Here is a 19,954-nt window from a genome sequence, read left to right on the forward strand (position 1 = left end):
TACCTCTAGACACAACAGGAAGTCAGCTCTGGGAGAAGCTGACTGACTGACTTTCTGCCTGCTGCAGCCACAACAGAGCTGAAGGCTGAAGAGAAGCAAGCCTGGAGGGAAAACTTAGACAAAGGGCCAGATAGACCCTCAACAAGAATTAGCAAGGGTGAGTCACCATGACCATGAGTTGAAGGTGCAGGGGTGTGGAGGGTTGGTGAAGAACTGCCAAGAGCAGAAAAGAAAACTGCAACAGCCACATCCCCTAAATACACATAACTGAATACTAAACAAATTGTCAAAGGCTTGTTTTCAGTGAAAGTGAATCGAGCGAAGAACAGTCAGATGCCGCTACAAAGATGAGCATGTAACTCACATCCGGAGCTCTGGGGTTCGGACCCTGGTAATGCATGGTCTCCACACACCAAATCTGAAACATTCCCCAGGTATCCTTCAGAGCAAACAGGGACACAAGCCTCTCTGTTGGCCCTGAGAAGAAACCTCAGTGAACATCTTTCCAGACGACAAAACAAAACTGTTTTCTCCAGTATTGGAAAAGGGCGAGTTACCCAGGTCTGCCACCTCCTTTCTGAGGCTGGGGAGCAGGCTCCCAGAGCTCCCGGTTCCAGAAGGGAGGCAGTCTCTCTGTGAGAAGCAGCTGGCAAGACTGGGAGTGATGGGAGGGCTCCTCAGGTGAGGCAGAGACTGTTTGTGGGATGACAAGGAATAGCTGGTATGTTCAGGCTGCTGCCCCGCACACTCCCTTGTGGTATCTGGGACCCGGTTCACCCCAGACAGCTAATCCCTAAGCCCTTTCTTCACACTCCTGGCCAGGAGAACCCCTTGGTGAGGAGACATGGGCATCTCCACTGTGCCAGCAATAGCAGTGGGGTGCCCAATGGCCCGCTGCAGCCTCCCAGCACTCTCTCCTACAAACGCCTCATGTACACAATGCTGACGGCCGCCTTTCCAGAAGGATCTCTAGTTCTTTGTCAATTTAAAAAATTTAAATTTGGGGGACACACCCAGAAGTGCTTCGGGCTAATTCTTGGCTCTGTGTTCAGAGATCACGCACTCCTGCAAGGCTTGGGGACCATACGGGGTGGGTGCTGGGGATGAAAGCCCAGTTGGCTGTGTGGAAGGCAAGTGTCTTATCTACTGTATGATTGCTCCAGCCCCACATTTGAATTTCTTAAAATAGATGGTATCTCTTGATTAAAAATTGTAAGAAACAGAAGCTTTATCTCGTGCTTTTATTGTTTGAGTACAGTTGTACCAGTGACCAGGTAGGTAATCTCTGATTTTCAAAATCAGGGCCAAGAATCGTAACAAGTGAAAATAAAAAATATACAAAACTCAAGTTAGTTTTTACCAAAATTAGATATTCTCCCTCAAAGAAGAAAGGAAAGGGGAAAAAAATAACAAAAATGCCACCTGGTTCTTCACACCCTGCTTGTGGTAAATGAAGAAACCTAGTTTGTACCCAAGTTTAAATCACTGTAAACAGAACATGCAAGAACATTCTGGAACCTTACATGTAAGGTAAGCTATATTTACCTTAATAAATGTAGAGCAAAATGTAGTTCTTCCCCCCCAACCAAGTTCTTCTTTTAGAACTACTGTCCCCAAATGTTTATAGAGTGATTTTCTGTTTCTAGAAAGGACTAAATTTTACCAACTGTGTCCCTCTCCCCCCTCCCCCTCCACTCCAGAAAAGCAGCCAGGATTGGAGAACCCCTGGACGAGAGAAGCTGCTCTGTGCCTACAAAGGAGCTGAATCCACCTTGTGTCTGGTTGGGGCTCGTCTGGTGGGACCCGCACTCTAGGCACTGAGAAGCACGAGCTTGTGCAACCGGTAGAGAAAGGTGTTCTTGCTGCGGCCACTCTCCTGCTCCACCTGCTCCATCACCAGCTTTGGGTCCACCTAGGGGAGGGGCAGACAAAGGCCTGTGGCTCAGATGGACCCTGGAAACCACCAAGCAGAGTCCAGACACTGCTCTGCTGTGCAGCAAGTCCTCATACTGCCAGCATTCGGAATAACAGTGACTTGCTGTCAACTGAAGCTTCAGTCTTATGGCATCTTCATGAAAAACATGCCTACAGGCTCTCTAAAGAAATGGAGACTGTGGGCCCGGAGAGATAGCACAGCGGTGTTTGCCTTGCAAGCAGCCGATCCAGGACCAAAGGTGGTTGGTTCGAATCCCGGTGTCCCATATGGTCCCCCGTGCCTGCCAGGAGCTATTTCTGAGCAGACAGCCAGGAGTAGCCCCTGAGCACTGCCGGGTGTGGCCCAAAAAAAAAAAAAAAAAAAGAAAAAAAAAAAAAAAGAAATGGAGACTGCAACTCCAGGATACAGCTCACCCACAACACTGTGGGCTTAGAGGAGCAGACTCCAGGATATTAAAAGTCACATTTAACTTTTTCTTTGGTTTTAGGTCATACCTAGCAGTCCATTGGTACTACTCCAAGATCAGTGCTCATGGATTGCTCCCAGAAGTACCCAGAGGACCATGTAGTACCAGGGTTTGAACCCAGGTATCCTGCACATCTTATTAATTAGAGCTATCTCCCTGGCCTCATACTTAATTTTTTTTGTTAAATTATTTTTATTTGGGCCCGGAGAGATAGCACAGCGGTGTTTGCCTTGCAAGCAGCCGATCCAGGACCAAAGGTGGTTGGTTCGAATCCCGGCGTCCCATATGGTCCCCCGTGCCTGCCAGGAGCTATTTCTGAGCAGACAGCCAGGAGTAACCCCTGAGCATCGCCGGGTGTGGCTCAAAAAGGAAACCAAAACAAAAAAACAAAACAAAAAAAAATTATTTTTATTTGGGGCCGGGCGGTGGCGCTGAAGGTAAGGTGCCTGCCTTGCCTGCGCTAGCCTTGGACGGGCCTCGGTTCGATCCCCCGGTGTCCCATATGGTCCCCCAAGCCAGGAGCAACTTCTGAGCACATAGCCAGGAGTAACCCCTGAGTGTTACCAGGTGTGGCCCAAAAACCCCCCAAAAATTATTTTTATTTAAACACCATGATTACAAATGATTGTAATTGTGTGATCACAGTCATGTAAAGAACGCCCCCCTTCACCAGTGCAAGATTCCCACCACCAATTTCCCAGATCTCCCTCCTCCCCACCCCACCCACACCTGTACTCGAGACAGGCTTTCTACTTTCCTCATTCATTCACATTGTTATGATAGTTCTCAGTGTAGTTATTTCTCTAATTGCACTCATCACTCTATGTGGTGAGCTTCATGTCATGAGCTGCACCTACCAGCCCTCATCTCTCCTGTCTCTGAGATACTGCTAAAAATGTCTTTCATTTTTCTTAAAACCCATAGATGAGTGAAGCTATTCTGTTTTGTTTTTGTTTTTTGTTTTTGTTTTTGGGCCATACCTGGCGGTGCTCAGGGGTTACTCCTGGCTGTCTGCTCAGAAATAGCTCCTGGCAGGCACGGGGGACCATATGGGACACCGGGATTCGAACCAACCACCTTTGGTCCTGGATTGGCTGCTTGCAAGGCAAACGCCACTGTGCTATCTCTCCGGGCCCGAGTGAAACTATTCTGAATCTTTCTCTCTCCCTCTGACCTATTTCACTCAGCATAATAGATTCCATATTTAATTCTTTTATGGGGCGGTTGAGCCACATGTGAAGGTGTGTGTAATCAGGGATTACTCATGGCTTTGTGCTCAGGAATTACTCTTGGTGGTAACTTGGGGGACCATCTGGGTTGCTGGGGATCGAATTTGGGTCATATGTGACCCAAGGCAAATCCCCTCTCTGTTGTGCTATCACTCTGACCCCTCACATTTAACTTTTGATCCCTCTATTTCCCCACAAATTATGAATGATCTTCTATTACTCAGAACATTACCAATGACATAATTAAGCGAATGTGATTGGTATGTTACATATAGTATACACTATATATTTAGAAAACCATCAGCTACAGAAAAGAAGATGTTATTAGGAAAATCATCAGTGAGGTTGGAGAGATAGGGGACCATCTGGGTAGGCCCTTGCCTTGCATGCAGCCAACTCAAGGTCAATTCTGGATACCACATATGGTCTTCCCTCAGCACAGAGCCAGGAGCTAGGGCACTACTGGATGCCCATAACATCAACAGTACTAGGTAGACTCATCAAACCAGATCTGTTTGTTGTGTTCTTAGAAGACACATAAGTGCTCCTAAGCAGAGCAAACCCATATGCTCAAGGGTCAGGTGCAGTGCTCCAGGCTGGCATGACTGCAACCATTCCTCATGTGGGGCTGTTACAGAGAAACAACAGCATCTGGGTAAACTGAACCAAGGAAAGTAGCTCTGAATAGACTCAAAGCAACTGTTTGTAAGAAAATATCAAGCCAGCAAGTGTTTCAGAAGTCACCTGGCTTGGAAGGACTGACAAGGGTTGGGGTTTATTTTGGGTTACACTCAACAGTGCTCAGGGCTTACTGCTGGGAGGCTCAGGGAACCAGATGGGAGTCAAACCCAAGTCAGCGGGTACAAAAAAAAATGCTCTCCATAAAACGCTGTACTACATATTACTATGGCTCTATCCCCACTCAGGAACTTTTAGACCAAGCCTGGTGGCAGGCACCATGAATTCTGGGCTCCAGCCTCTCAAACTTAGAGAAAATAAAAGCCTGCTACTGATTCCAGATACTGTTACAGGAGCCAGGCAAACCTGTCCTTCATGCCCTGCTGGCATTTGTGCTGGCAGGTGGCTGGCCTGTACTCTGCCTTTTCTGTCAAGACCCCACATAAAAGCACTTTTCCAGCAGAGGCCATCTGATCTATGTCCCCCAACACCCAGAAGAAGAACCCTCTATGTCCATGTCTTCTGTTGCCCATGTGGATACCTGGGGTGGGCAGAGTATCCCAAGGGGACTGTGCCTCACTCACCTGATTCCACTCGTATGGCCTCCCATGCCACTTCGGGGTAACTTTTTCTCTTGGTTTCAACCGACAGAACAAACTGAAAATTTAAACAAGGTAAAGTATATTACTGGGACATTAGATACTGAAAATATAACTTCTTTTTAAAGCCAGTCAAATTGAGCAGTGGGGGGGTGTGTTATATACCAACGTTAATAAGTTCTGATAAACCACTGCCATCAGACCAGCCAAAATATAACTTTTTTTTTTTTTTTTTTTTTTTTTTTTTTTTTTTTTTGGTTTTTGGGCCACACCCTGTGATGCTCAGGGGTTACTCCTGGCTATGCGCTCAGAAGTTGCTCCTGGCTTCTTAGGGGACCATATGGGATGCCGGGGGATCGAACCGTGGTCCGTCCTAGGCTAGCGCAGGCAAGGCTTACCTTACCTCCAGCGCCACCGCCCGGCCCCAAAATATAACTTTTTTATGATAAAAGTTTTCTATTGTTGAGAATAACAACAATGAACAAGTAAAGCATAATAATCCAGGTGTAAACGGATAAATTAAAAAGCTACAAAGCAAGAAAGTGACTCTAAAGAGAGACATGAACTCTCACGTCTAATTTCTCATCCAAGAAGTGAGTGAGCAAGCAAGCAAACATACAGTTGTAAATCCTGTAAACCAGAGATCTCAAACTCAGACCGCAAATGGCCCTCCGTGCAACATTTTGTGGCCCTGCCCTAGAGGAATCTTTTTATGTCTTGTTTTGTTTTAGTTGTTTGGGTCACACCTCCCAATGTTCAAGGCTTACTACTGACTTTGCACTCAAGGATCACCCCGACTTTGCCTCCTGTGGCCCCCAGGTAAATTGAGTTTGAGACCCCTGCAAAACCTTCCCTGAGTCACAACTCCACACTTCAAAAGGCCAAAAGCAGAGATATTTAAGCTACTGTGCATATGAAAATAGCAGGGAAAAAAGAGGTTGTCTCTCAAAAGAAGTGCCAACCATTCAACCTTGGCCCCTCACCTACTGCTGTACCCGAACATCTCAGTCATCTCCTTCCCCCGTTGTTGTTTTTTGTTTTGTTTTGTTTTGTTTTTGTTCTTTTTGGCCACACCTGGCAATGCTCAGGGGTTACTCCTGGCTCTGTGCTCAGAAATTGACCCTTGCAGGTTTAGAGGACCTGGATGCTGGAATTGAACCACCATTGGTCCTGGGTCCGCCACATGCAAAGCAAACACCCTAACATTGCGTTATCTCTCCAGCCCCTTAGTCATCTCCTTCTGAGCAGTCGTGACAAGGGGGAAATGAGAGAATGAGAGAAAGAGAGGTGCAAGGGAGAGAAAAGAGAGAAAGAGGAGAGAGAGAGAGAGAGTTCTAGCATTAAGGACCATTCACAGCAATGAGAAAATATATAACTTTAACGTCTATAGTAGAAATAAGGTTAAAAAGGCAAGTTGAAAAAGGATTAGTAATTAAGAATAAACAAGAAGACCCAGACAACACACAAACAAGCAACACTGAGGGAAAAGAAAATTAGCAAAACCACGTTCTTTGAGGTTAGTAAAATGGATAAAAATAAGCTACACTAGGGCCCGAAGAGATAGCACAACGGCGTTTGCCTTGCAAGCAGCCGATCCAGGACCAAAGGTGGTTGATTCGAATCCCGGTGTCCCATATGGTCCCCCGTGCCTGCCAGGAGCTATTTCTGAGCAAACAGCCAGGAGTAACCCCTGAGCACTGCCGGGTGTGGCCAAAAACAAAAAACAAAAAAAATTAGCTACACTAATGGAGAAACAAGAGATCAATATCATAGTAAGAAATAATATGAAAAAAAAAAGAAATAATATAAAATAAAAAACAAGAGGTCCTAATAGAAAAATCAAATAAAAACCCAGGTTCTACAACAAACCAAGTGTCTGGACAATTTTCATTTGATAAATCAGTTGCCATGAGCTAGATAAGCATGCTCCATGTCAGAGACACTCACGTAACCAACTCTCAAGGTGGAGAGAGTGAGGAAGGCCCCACCGGAAAGGCAGACCCACTCTTTCCTCAATGTCTCTACCAAGGCCCACACAAAAGCAGCCACAACACCTACTACATGGTTGTTTATCAGCAGCAAGGACAAGGTGGCCCCTCACCTCTCCATGGACACTTCTCAAAGTCAGCATCACTCAAGAAAAACACAGGAGTAAAAGGAGTCAATAGTCCACTGATATCTGTGAGGTGATCTGTGAAGAGGAATCACCCAAAGACAGAACCCAGGACTATTTTAAAAATCAAAATGTAGCCAATGGGGAAAGCACTAGATGATTTCACAGACATGGAAAAGGCTTCTGTGCAAAATGTCAAGTCTTACCTGTTAGAAGCTCTCAGCAAAAAGTAGAGGAACCACTCCTTCAGCCTCTTCAGGGCCATTATGAAGGCCCCAGCTGACCTCGACTAGCAAACATGAAAGACTGAATGCTCCCCCCAAGACTGAAATAAAAGTGAGACATTGCTGCCCAAGCAGAGGAAGGGAGCAGCTGGGGAGGCAGTACTGGCCTCGCACACTTGGATTCAATTTCTAGCCCTGAGGAGTGAGCCCTGAGCATAGGGGGTAAAGAAGAAGAAACCAGACAGACTGGAAAGCTCTTTACAGAAGTAACAATTTAGTATGGAGGAAATCTTGATGAATCTACAAAACAACTATAACTAATTTGATAATTAATAAATAAGATCCAGCACAAAAGTCGACAAGTAAAAACTTTGTTTTTTTTTTTTTTTTGGTTTTCTGGCTATGCTCAGGAGTTACTCCTGGCTATGTGCTCAGAAATCTATCCTGGCTTGAGAGACCATATGGGATGCTGGGGGATCAAACTGCAGTCCATCCTAGTCTAGCTCACGCAAGGCAGACGTCTTACTGCTTGTGCCAGCGCTCCGGCCCCTAAAAACATTTTTTGCTTCATATATGGCGCTGAACAATCTAAAAATGAAACAATTTCTTTTTTTTTGTTTGTTTGTTTTTGTTTTGGAGATCACACCTGGCAGCATTCAGGAGTTACTCCTGGCTCTGTGCTCAGAAATTGCTGCTGGCAGGCATGGGGGACATGTGGGATGCCAGATTTGAACCACCATCAGGCTGTCTGCAAGGCAAATGCCCTACCGCTATGCTATCTCACCAGCACCAAAATGAAATAATTTGATTCCAATAGAATCACAAAAGACCAATATTTAAGCATCTTTTAATAAGTGTGCCTGACCCACACACCAAAACTAGAGCAGAGAACTGACATAGTCACTGAGGGACAAGACAACATAAGACCTAAGATGGCAGAGATCACCAAACCAAGACCAATTCAGTACAATATACAAGACTTGTTGTATTTACACTGAGGAACTGACCCTAAAATCCATCTCAAATACAATGATCAAGAAGGATAAAAGCAAGTTCAGAAATAAAACAAGGGCTGAAGAGAGTAAAGCCAGCATCAAGTACACTTGCCAGCATGTGGCCATCTCTCAACCACAGAGGGTTCCCTGAATCCTTGAGAACCATCAGCAGAGTGTCTAAAACCAGAACCAAACCAAATGGAAGAATGAAGTGACCCTATTTAAAATTTCATGATAAAGCTACAGCCATCCAGGCAGCACAGTGCTGGCACAAAACTCCACATAAAACAACAGAAACACACATTCCTGCCAATGACACACAGGGGACATGTGCTGAGGCAGGTCACGGAGCAAGGAGGGCACTTCTGCAAGAGATGATCTGATACACAAGTCACATGGGAATAGATGCCGACTCAAACCACCCCAAGCAGGTCTGACCTCCACCACAAAGGACCCAAGAGGACAGGGAGGGCTGAATGGTGAAGGGCTGAATGGCGAAGAGTCTCACGCCCAGCCACACAGAACAAAAAGAGAAAACAGAAAAGAAGCAAACACGAGAAAATGCATGTAAGCTTTTAGGTAGACCAGAAACACCCAACTTTTAAAACTTCTAAAATGTCAACAGATACAATCAAAATAAGGATGCTCAGAAAGACCACAGAGGACAAAGTGCACACTGGGAAATCACAGCCTGACTGAAAAGCTTCTAGTCAGGTCACCAAAGCCTTTCTAAACGCCATGATCAGACACCAACCACCCTGAAAATGAGCTCAATGTCTGACCAGACCCTTCAAAGACAAGTACAATAAAGCCACCTAGGCCAATGAAACTGAAGGGAAGAAACTGGGTCAGAGCACTCAGGTGGGAGCAAAATCTAAAAGCTAAGTGGAAGGCATCTGGCCATTTTTGTCAGCCCAAACAGCAGCTTAAATCTTCACTAATCCCCTCCTGAGCTCTCACCGAGGGACAGAGACATGCCTGACAGACAGACAGCATTGACAGTCACAGCAACCAGACAACACAGTTCACAGTTCAGATGCTTCAACCAGTGGCAAATGGATCAGAGCAAAATGTTGCAGCCAACAGCCTGGGAGTCCTGAGATGCTGCTCCCAGTCTGCAGAGAACCAATCCACCAGCACAGTCACCGTCCTGTGGGGAGTAGCCCAGCTCCCTGCCCAACTCACCCCAGCAGCTTCTGGCGCGCACTGTCCTGTAACTGTGCGATTCTTTCTGGCCCCAAGTATCTGGATCCATTTGGCCCATCACATACCAGCTTGTTAATAGCAGCCCTGAGAATATTAATCTGTAAAGAAACAGCACGAGAAATAGTCTAATAATGCTCAGTGAACTTCAGCTTAACTGTGAACAAGTGCTAAGGATTCCTGTCTAAATTTTATGATTGCTTTAAAATGGTCTAGGAACATATTGCTAAATACAAATGACCACTATCATGATATACAGAGAAAAGGGTTAAAAATCAACAAGAGGGCACAGGAGAGGACTCCATGTGATGAGCACATGCTTTGTGCATGGGGAAACCTGAAATTCCCCCCGGCATTGCGTGATCCCTGGGCTCCACAAGGGTGACGACACCTGAGCACCAAGCTGGGAGTAGCCCTCGCCCTCAGCACCACCAGGTGTGGCTCCCAAACCAACACGTCAACAAAAAAGGTTCAGACAGCCGCCTGGCCAAACAGATACTTCTCTCCAGGTCCTACGACAACAGTTCAGTTGCTGCCCATGAAGCCCTCCTCCAGGGCTGAGGACACCTTTCCCTCTGGTACTACTCAGGCTCACCCTGCCCTCTGCTGCCCCAGTCCCAGAATCTGCCATTTCTCTAAGGAAGGAGTTTGGGTTCCACTGATGGACTCTGTTGGAGTGGGGTCCAATCTGCTCTGCTGTGGGGCTGTGTCTGGCCCTCACCCCCATAAGACAGGGGAGGGAAGGGGAGGGCATATATCTGTGTGGGGCTCACGGGCATCCTCTTCTGCCCTGCCCTGACTGCCACCCAGCTGCAGCTTCTCATTGCTGCCAGCCAGTGAAGGCATAGCCCTAACTCTGATGCGTCTGTTTCCCTGCACTTAGCCATGCAGAGCGGTTCAGCACTCTGTGCAATTTTTTGTTGTTGGAATTGATCTGGTTCTAATCCACATTGCTGCCACTTCGGTGAAGGGGTGTCTGACCTCATCCCTTCAAAGCTGTCACTTTGGAGCCCTGGGGGAAGGGTTCAGTCACACACCTTCAACATTCCCCTTCTCCAGATCAACATTAGGGGGTTTTGTCTGAGAGGGATCCAGCTCCCTACCCCACACTCGAGTCCCAGCAGCCCCTGGGCCCTTTCCGGAATGTCCCATCAAGACTCCATGCTGGAGAGTCACACACACCTGACTGCTCCTTTATTTATTTTTTTGTTTTTGTTTCTGGGTCATACCCGGCAATGCTCAGGGGTTACTCCTGGCTCTGCACTCAGAAATCACTCCTGGCAGGCTCAGGGGGCCATATGGAATGCCGAAGATAGACCCCGGGTCTATCTTGGGTCAGCCGGTGCATGGTAAACAATCTATCGCTGTGCTATCCCTCTGCCCTGACTGCTCCTTTAGATAACAAGAGCTTTCCTGTGGGGCCACAGCAGTGCCCCACTCTCCTACCCCACATTCTGGCTGCCTCCAGCATCTTTGTTTTGAACTGGCCACATGCAGCAATGCCCACAGGCTACTTCAGCTCAGTTTTCAGGGTTGGAACCTGGGCCCCTGCCAGGGAAGCCTGTGCTCAGCCCTTGGAGCTGTCTCCTGAGCCTGTTGGTCACTGGGTGGTGACATGCCAACTCTGAGGAAGACGTATCTTCCCATGAATAGCTCCACACGTACAGGCTGCGGCAAGTGTCAGTCCTGTGTGCTCCCACCTCCTTGAAGGGGACCCCTCTGGCCACCACTCTTGGGTTGTTTTATTGCCGAAGTTTTCAGTCCTCAATGTGGGCCTGAAGGAGTTTTCCTCTATTTCGTGATTCACACTTGCCTTCCTGACTAACATTTGGGGACTTCCAGCCCCACTGTGTGACAGTTCAGCCCACACCACAGCAGCTTCTCCACATGCTGTGAGCCATGCCCAGAGATCCCCGAGACTGGACGCCTGACCCTCATCGCACACCAGCTCCCCCTTGTCCCCACTGAGCAGTGACTGGGCTCAGCATGCACAAGCACTGTGGTCGGGCAAGATCTCTCTCCTCCTGACTCAGCTGACTCACCTCTACAATGTCCTCTACGGTGAACTGAACGTCAAATGCCAGCTCAATGTCATGTTCAGGCAGGATGGGGGACCCTGTGGTGGGATTCCAGCCCAGCCCACAAAGGACTCCAGTGTAGCATTTTCCATTCTGATCTACCCTAGAGAAGACATTGAAAAATGTGCTTACAAGATTGCTAAAGCACTGTTTTCCCACCAACTTAGCCCTCTAGGCTCTGCAACACCCCCTGGCCTGTGTTCCTCTGGGTGATTCTCCCCTGAAGACTCTCTAGGTTCTCATACTAGAGAAGAGTCTCTCACTAACCCAGTGCTTCTCAATTATTTCCTGTTATGCCCCCCTAGGAAGAAAAAAACATTTTTTCACACCCCTGCACCACTGTAAATAGTATCTTTATTAAAAATTCTTTTAACCTGAAAAACAAAAATATATAAAATAATTTGAGCTGATTTTTTAATCAGAGGTGGTCTGGATTAATGGCTCCAATGAGCACGTTTTACAATGCAGAGCTTTTCGAAGCGGGGTTTGAAGCAGGGCACAGCAACTCTCAGCTCCAGAGACATACAGAGACATAAACACCGGCTTAGCTTGTTATGACAGTGTTTGCCAAGGTCAAATGCGCCATCTCCCCGGGGGGCGTGCCCCATTTGAAAACCACTGCATTAACCTATGACTAAGGCCCAATTCACAGCCACAGAGAACATGCGATTTAATTGTTTTCTGCCTCTAAATTCTTCCCATTGCTTTAATCCTTTTTCTGGTTTTGGCTATGAAGCCACACCCAGTGATGTTCAGGGGTTACTCCTGGCTCTGGACTTAGGAATCACTCCTGGCAGTGCTTGGGGGACCACATGGGATGCCGGGGATCAAACCCAGATTGGCCACCGCACGGCAAGTGCCGTACCCAATATGCTACTGCTCTGGTCCTGGTTTAATCCTTTTTGCTTCAGGACAATCAACAGTGATGACTATTTGCATGTGCTCCAGCCTTATCAGGTAGTCTCCCCTGCCCTCCTGAGGTTCAATTTGCAGCAGTGTGGCTCCTGCAGAATAGGCTATGACAGAGTTCTAATGCCCAACTGACAGAGGCTGCCCTGGTGGCCCAAGCACACACTGTTGCCACTTCACCTCCCACCTAGATATGCGCCATAGCTCAGTCTCTTCCCCACACAGCAGAGGGCACTTTCCAAGCTTCAAAACCACCTTCCAACAGGTTCGCCACCCAGGGCTTTCAACTCAGGAGTGAAGTGGTGCCCTTATCCCTCTCCTCACATGCCAGCATCTGCTCAGTCACCAGTACTGGCAAGCACCCCCCACCAGCTCCCTATTAGCAACAGGGACAGCAGGGACCGTGGAACCTCTTTTGTAACCACCTTGGCCATTTCCCCCCTCCTCCAGATCAACAGGATTCAGCAGAGATAATGTGGGCAAAGCACTTTCTCAGGTCCCATGCACATGCACACACATTCTTGTCACCATAAGGAAGAGACCCCGACAGAAATTAGCAGTGCTAATATTTGTGCTAAAAATAATCACAAAAATGTTTCTTTATATAGAATCACCTGATGTTTTTAATAGATTATGATTTTGCTTTTGCTTTTGTTTTTGGGTCACACCTGGCAGCAGTGCTCAGGGGTTATTCCTGGCAGGTTCAGGGGACCATATGAAATGCCGGGATTCGAACTGTCACCTGTCCTGGGTCGGTTGTGTGCAAGGCAAATGTCCTACTAATGTGCTATTTCTCTGGCCCAGATTGTAATTTTCATTCAGATACAATCCTCCCAAACAGAAGTGACGAATAACAGGAATGCAAGGAATGAAGGGTCTGAGCCATGCTGCTCACTCCCAGCCCAGCAAACTTCTCCCACTGAGAGGGAACCAAGTCCAAGCAACCAGGTCCTCTCCTCTGCTGCCCTCCTGACTTGGGGAAGGAACATCAGCTGACAAGCTTTCCCAAGGGTTCTCAATATTTACATGAGCCCAACAATCAGTGAGATCACAGGAATGGTTTCCTTCTTGTAAAATGCCTCTGCAGATGCAAACCGGAAGTGCCAGGACATAAGGCAGTAAGCAGAGTTTCTAGTTGGGGACAGTAAGAGAGGCAGGAAAGGTGACTCCTGCAGCCTCTCCTGAGACAAGCCTACACAGAGTCTGGAACAGCTGAGGCCAAAAAGGTGCCGCTCCCCTGGTCTGTACAGAACATCCCTGATTCTCCTCTGATCTCTCAGGCTTCTCAAACAGTAGTCTCCCCAAGACCTGTGAGAGGCAGACTGCCAAGCAATGCTCAGGTGTCTGGGGTCTTCCTGACGATATAGTAAGGGTTCCAATCCTGCAGATGACGACCCTGCATGAACATACGGGACATGGATACGTGAATCCCAAGGCACTCTGCGGGAGCACCACATTCTCCTCACTGGTAAAGGGAGACACTTACCAGGATGCAGGGGATCTGATCCTACACCTTCCAGTGGGGACTGTGAGGCTGACACATGTCTGAGATGAGACAAACCAGCCTCCCCTCCCCTCAAAACAGGGAGCACAGGCATTAGACCCTCGATGGCAAACCTATGGTATGTGTGCCAGCAGTGGCACGCAAAGGCCTGGCCTCGGGAAGGTCCACAATTAAGATATGTGGCATGGCGGGAGGCGAGTGTGCCGGTGTCTGCTTTGCAGCTCACCTGGCAACAGGGCCGGACTGGCCATTGGGGGGACCGGGCATTGTGCGGCAGTTTGGGCACTCGGGCTCAAAAAGGTTAGCCATCACTGCACTAGACCATGAGGAAGCACCCGCAGCCCAGGGGAGCAGCTGATGTCAGTGAACAGCTGTGCCCTCAGTGCCTCAGTTGTACCTGGAAAGCTGTCTGGGGAGCATTGGCTACCCATCCCCAGCAACGACAATGGTGACAAGGAAGGACTCCTTGCAGTTCACCCACAGTTCATCTCTCACACTCCTGAATTCCAGACCACCTGCCACCTCCTTTGAGGCACCTTTAGTTGGTTGAAGTGGCACCTGCACAGTAGGCCCGTCACACACTGGTGAGGTCAGATACCAGGTGAGTAGAGCTCACAAAGAAGCATCCAACAGCTACTTTGGGGAGCAACTCCATTTATCATAGGTGGGAAAGGGATATTTATATTAGGGGAGTGTAAGAGATAGAGTAGGATGTGAGAGGGGTTTACAACAGGGTGTGTGCTTCTGTTTTCAGAAAAAAAAAGATAAGGTCAGGGTGTGTGCTCTGTATGCTTGAGGTAAAATGCTACACTCACACACCTGGCCTACTCAAGCTGAGACTGGGGTGCTGAGGGGTACATCATCCCTGCTGCACAAGCAGACAAGGCTGCCACGCCATGGAGCTATTGCAGGAAGTAGGAGGCTCCGTTGGAGGGGGGCATACTGACTGAAACCAGGGAAAAAGTAAATCTGGGGCAGAAGAGGAGCCCAGTACACCTCCCAGCAACACTGGTGAGACCACCTCACAGACAGGCCACTGGCAGCCAAGTGGGCAGAAGCAGATCAGTGCCTCAGTTTACGATTATGAGCACGTCTGGCAGAATTCCCACCTCCTTCTCCTACTTCAACTGAAGCCAAACTGATAAGTCTACCCACCTGGGACTGCTTGATCCTGGGCACAGCACAATGGCAAAGTGGGGGTCAGAATTGGGAGGGGACTCTGTGAGCACCATGACAAATCTTATCAGGTATAAGCTGTTATGGCTCAACAAAGGAAAATGAGCATTTGGGGTGAACAAAGGGGCTGCCCCCCAATCATATACCTTTTTTTTTTCCAGTGCTTCAAACATGGTTGCCACTAATCAACACTGAGCTCAGAAACTGAAGCTCCCACAAACCAGCAGTGTTTGGAGAAGCCACATACACCCACTTCCCTTCCAGTCACAGTACTCACAAACACACTCTTCCATACACCCTATTGTACAGCCACTCTGTGCTGCTTCCAGAGAGGCCTAGATTTTTTTTTCTAGAAAGGTATATTTTAGATAACTGTGTTTTAACTGCGTAGATAAATGCATTTTCCTCAAAATCTATAACAGAATTTCCCCTTTGAAGGTGTAAGAATATAGGACATTACTCATGTGTCCCCAGAACTGGTACTGAAAGAAGAGGTCAAGAAAAGGCTGCCTTGGGCCAGAGCGATGGCACAGTGGTAGGGTGTTTGCCTTGTATGTGGCTGACCCAGGACAGACTGCGATTCTATCCCCCGGCATCCCATATGGTCCCCCAAACCAGGAGCAATTTCTGAGCGCATAGCAAGGAGTAACTCCTGAGCATCACCAGGTGTGCCCCCCCCCCAAAGAAAGGCTGCCTTACTTTATGAGAGGTGGTCACCCTACTATGAGAGGTCATACTGCTGTGAGGGGAAGTAGCCTCACTGTGATGGGGGGTGACCCACTGTGAGAGGAAATCACCCTACTGTGAGAGGATGTCACCACACTGTGAGAGAAGTTGCCCCACTGTAAGAAGTGGCCTGACTATAAGAAGTAGCCCCACTGTGAGGAGAAGTAGCCACATAGTGAGGGCAAGGCCCCCCTATCATGAGAGAAAGTAGCCCCAATGTGAGGATAGGTGGCCCCAATTGTGAGGGGGAGCAGCTTACTGGGAGGGCAAGATACCTGTGTGTGTCCTCCTCCTACACCTCCATGGCTTTGTCTTTTTTTTTGTTTTTTGTTTTTTTTGGGCCACACCCGGTGACACTCAGAGGTTATTCCTGACTATGCGCTCAGAAGTCGCTCCTGACTTGGGGGACCATATGGGACGCCGGGGGATCGAACTGCCATCAGTCCTAGGCTAGTGTTGGCAAGGCAGACACCTTACCTCTAGCGCTGAGCCGGCCCCACCTCCATGTCTTTGTGCCTCTAGGACAGGAGTCTCAAAGGCCCTCAGTACAACATTTTGTGGCCCGCTGCCGGCCTTCAAATATCGCAGTATTCGTGATTATTCGCTTACTGAATAATCATAATAAAAATCGCATTAATAAGAAAAAATCGCATTAAACATTTGCATACCCCGAGCAGTTCCATTTGGGGTATGCAAATGTTTAATGCGATTTTTTGTGATTTCTTACTAATGCGATTTTTTATTGCGAATATTCGGTAAGCAAAATCCCTTATGTGGCCCTGCCTCACCCTGACTTTGCCTCCTTCGGCCCCTAGATAAGTTGAGTTTGAGGGGCCCAGAGAGATAGCACAGTGGTGTTTGCCTTGCAAGCAGCCGATCCAGGACCTAAGGTGGTTGGTTCGAATCCCGGTGTCCCATATGGTCCCCTGTGCCTGCCAGGAGCGACTTCTGAGCAGACAGCCAGGAGTAACTCTGAGCATTGCCGGGTGTGGCCCAAAAACAAAAAACAAAAAAAAATTGAGTTTGAGACCCCTGCTCTAGGAGGAACCCCATTGCTCCTGTCCTCTGGGACAAAGTCTGTATGCCCCACTCATGAGGAGGACAGGTTTCCTGTGACACTGAGCCTGAGACCAGCTCAACCCTATAGACATCTGGCATCACTACTGGAACTGAGCCTACCCTGGGTCCCATTCTATACTATGGCCCCACTTGAGCACAAAGCTGAGGGCTCATATAGGTTCTGTCAAGAGACAGAACCCTGAGGCAGCTGGGCACATATGCAGAGGCCCCCAACTTGGACAAGACAAGGAGCTTGCCTTACCTCAGCTCCATCACAGGGGCAAAGAGCATGCTGAGGAGTGCAGGCAGGCCGGGGATGTGCGGCATCAGGGAAGTCTCTCTTAATAGCATGGTGGATCCTGTGGGAAGCCAGAGAGGTGAGCACTACTGGAATCAAATGCTCCCCCATGGGCGATGCTCCCTATGGCCCCTCCCCCTCTTCAGACTGGGGAAAGCTCTAGCAGTGGTCCTCAAACTATGGCCCTCGGGCCACATATTGTATTTGTATCTGTTTTGTTTCTTCATTGCAAAATAAGATATATGCAGTGTGCATAAGAATTCGTTCATAAGTTTTGTTTTTACTAGAGTCAGATCCTCCAATGGTCTGAGGGACAGTGAACTGGCCCCCTGTTTAAAAAGTTTGAGGACCCCTGCGTCTAGAGCTCCTGAGCTTGGTTCAAGAGACTGTCAGATTCCCCCAGGCCCTGGTTCTCTTTGTAGCTAAGCCTGGTGAACTGGAAGAACCAGTGGCCACTGCTGCATCCTTGCACTCCCAGAAAAAGGAGACCGCCTGCTTTCCCCAACAGCGCACTTGGGGGGGGGGGCAACATGGCAGGCGCAGTCAAGGGTCACAAGACTCTCTGAATGAGGGGCCAGGAGAAGGAAGGTGCGCACAAGCAGATCCCCTCACCTGTGGCATTGACAGAGAGCGAAGCTGCCACCAGCATCCTCTGGTGGATGTCCTCAGGGGTATCGCTGATGATGACCGAATTAATGCTCTCCTTCTCAATCCACACGCACCTGAGGAGAAGCCACTGGGCCACCAAGCCAAGGAGGCCTGGCCTTGGCAGACATGCCCCACAGGCACACAGTGCCCAAGGGCCATCTAGTCCTGAGAGCCTCCTTGTTTGACCCCATCTCCTTCCTCTTTCACATTTCCTTTGCAGGTCCCCATGATCCAACCCTGCGCTGGACTGGTAGTGCCCAACTGTCTACCTCCTGACCCAGGCTGCCCTGTGCTCTGCTTGGGACAAGCTTCAGGGAGGGGCACCTGTGAGGGTTCCCCAATGGGAGTGGAGAGCTGAGTATACTCCGTGGCTGAAGAGATAGTTTTAGAGAATACAGAGTGTGCAGCTTGAGACAAGACACTTGCCCTGGCCTCCAGGCTCCAGTCACTTGGGAGACAAATGCCAATCCAGGTTCCACATTCTATCTTCTCTCTACTCAGTACTGGTTCTTACACATCCGGAAGTGCTCAGACTCTCGCCCCACCCCTCACCCCAGGCCTCCCTAGTGTGCTCAGTGTCTCTCCTCTCAGCTTCCAGAGTATTCTAGGGTACCAAGGTCTCTACAGCACCCCTTGTGTTAGCAGTTTCTCCTCCAGTAGGACCTATAACTTGGGGGGAGCAGCAGCTATATCAGATCCTTCCCGAACCTTCCAAAGGTCCCAGAGTACAGCAGGTACACAGAGATCTACCGCGTGAGTAATTAGTATGGGAAAAGCAGGGAACTTCGTGTGTAATCAAAGCAGTTCAGAGCACCTCAGACAGAAGCGCTCATGCAAACAGGACGAGAGGAGAGAAGCGCCCATTAAGGTAACCGTACCTGAACTTGGATATTCTGGTCAAACTATGGCACTTCAGTTCATAAGGGTTGAAGGGCCCATGCAAAACCACCTGCACAAGCAAAACAAACAGCGAACAAGAGGTCACTTCACGGGGCCTGAGAAATAGCACAGTGATAAGGCGTTTGCCTTGCATGCAGAAGGACAGTGGTTTGAATCCCGGCATTCCGTACGGTCCCCGAGCCTGCCAGGAGCTATTTCTGAACATAGAGCCAGGAGTAACCCCTGAGTGCTGCTGGATGTGGCCCAAAAACCAAAAAATAAAAAAGAAAAAGAGGTCACTACACATTCTTTCCAATAACCCAAATTAGATTTGCAAAGAAAAAGAAAAGGCTACAGTGCAGGACACCTCCAAGCTTCAGTGGGGAAATGCATCTAAAGCAAGTATGCAACTGACTACCTTGGTAATTTTTTTTAATTGGCTGGGGGTCTAATTTCATATGCATCAAGATTAACTTTTTTTTTTTTTTTTTTTTTTTTTTTTTTTTTTTTTTTTTTTGGTTTTTGGGCCACACCCGTTTGACGCTCAGGGGTTACTCCTGGCTATGTGCTCAGAAATCGCCCCTGGCTTGGGGGGACCATATGGGACGCCGGGGGATCGAACCGCGGTCCGTTCCTTGGTAGCGCTTGCAAGGCAGACACCTTATCTCCAGCGCCACCTTCCCGGCCCCAAGATTAACTTTTTAAAGCACCCCTGAGTGCCCCTGAGTGTGACTCAAAAACAAAACAAACAAACAAACAAAAAGAACAACAGTAAAGGGGTTACTCCTGGCTATGTGCTCAGAAATCGCTCCTGGCTTAGGGGACCATATGGGATGCCAGGGGGATCAAACCATGTTCTGTCCTAGGTTAGTGCATGCAAGGCAACTAAATATCCTACTGGTTGCACCACTGCTCTGGCCCCAGGAAACATCTTTAACCTATAATTTCATAGCAATTCTTTTATCTTTTATATATATATACATATATATTTTTTTGCTTTTTTGGGGGGGGGCCACACCCGGCATTGCTCAGGGGTTACTCCTGGCTGTCTGCTCAGAAATAGCTCCTGGCAGGCATGGGGGACCATATGGGACACTGGGGTTCGAACCAACCACCTTTGGTCCTGGATCGGCTGCTTGCAAGGCAAACACCACTGTGCTATCTTTCTGGGCCCCTATATTTTATATTTTTATATATACTTATACATATTTTATATATTTTTATATATTTTAAA

At 48.3% G+C, this 19,954-nt stretch overlaps 2 protein-coding genes across 2 annotated transcripts in view; one reads left to right on the plus strand and one right to left on the minus strand.

Moving 5' to 3' along the window:
- Positions 1 to 19,954, plus strand: part of ATP5MJ (ATP synthase membrane subunit j) — a 425,762-nt gene that overhangs the window by 289,104 nt on the left and 116,704 nt on the right. The gene's annotated exons all lie outside the window — the stretch shown is intronic.
- TDRD9 (tudor domain containing 9) overlaps positions 1,811 to 19,954 on the minus strand; it is a 123,236-nt gene continuing 105,092 nt past the window's right edge. The window contains exons 31-37 of the mRNA XM_049790470.1: positions 18,720 to 18,790; positions 17,806 to 17,915; positions 17,158 to 17,254; positions 11,486 to 11,624; positions 9,426 to 9,544; positions 4,894 to 4,966; positions 1,811 to 1,912 (exon numbers count right to left, since the gene is read on the minus strand). Coding sequence (XP_049646427.1) covers positions 1,811 to 1,912; positions 4,894 to 4,966; positions 9,426 to 9,544; positions 11,486 to 11,624; positions 17,158 to 17,254; positions 17,806 to 17,915; positions 18,720 to 18,790 — 711 coding nt within the window. The remainder of the gene's footprint in view (positions 1,913 to 4,893; positions 4,967 to 9,425; positions 9,545 to 11,485; positions 11,625 to 17,157; positions 17,255 to 17,805; positions 17,916 to 18,719; positions 18,791 to 19,954) is intronic.

Source organism: Suncus etruscus, chromosome 17, assembly GCF_024139225.1.
Source record: "Suncus etruscus isolate mSunEtr1 chromosome 17, mSunEtr1.pri.cur, whole genome shotgun sequence".
Taxonomy (NCBI): domain Eukaryota; kingdom Metazoa; phylum Chordata; class Mammalia; order Eulipotyphla; family Soricidae; genus Suncus; species Suncus etruscus.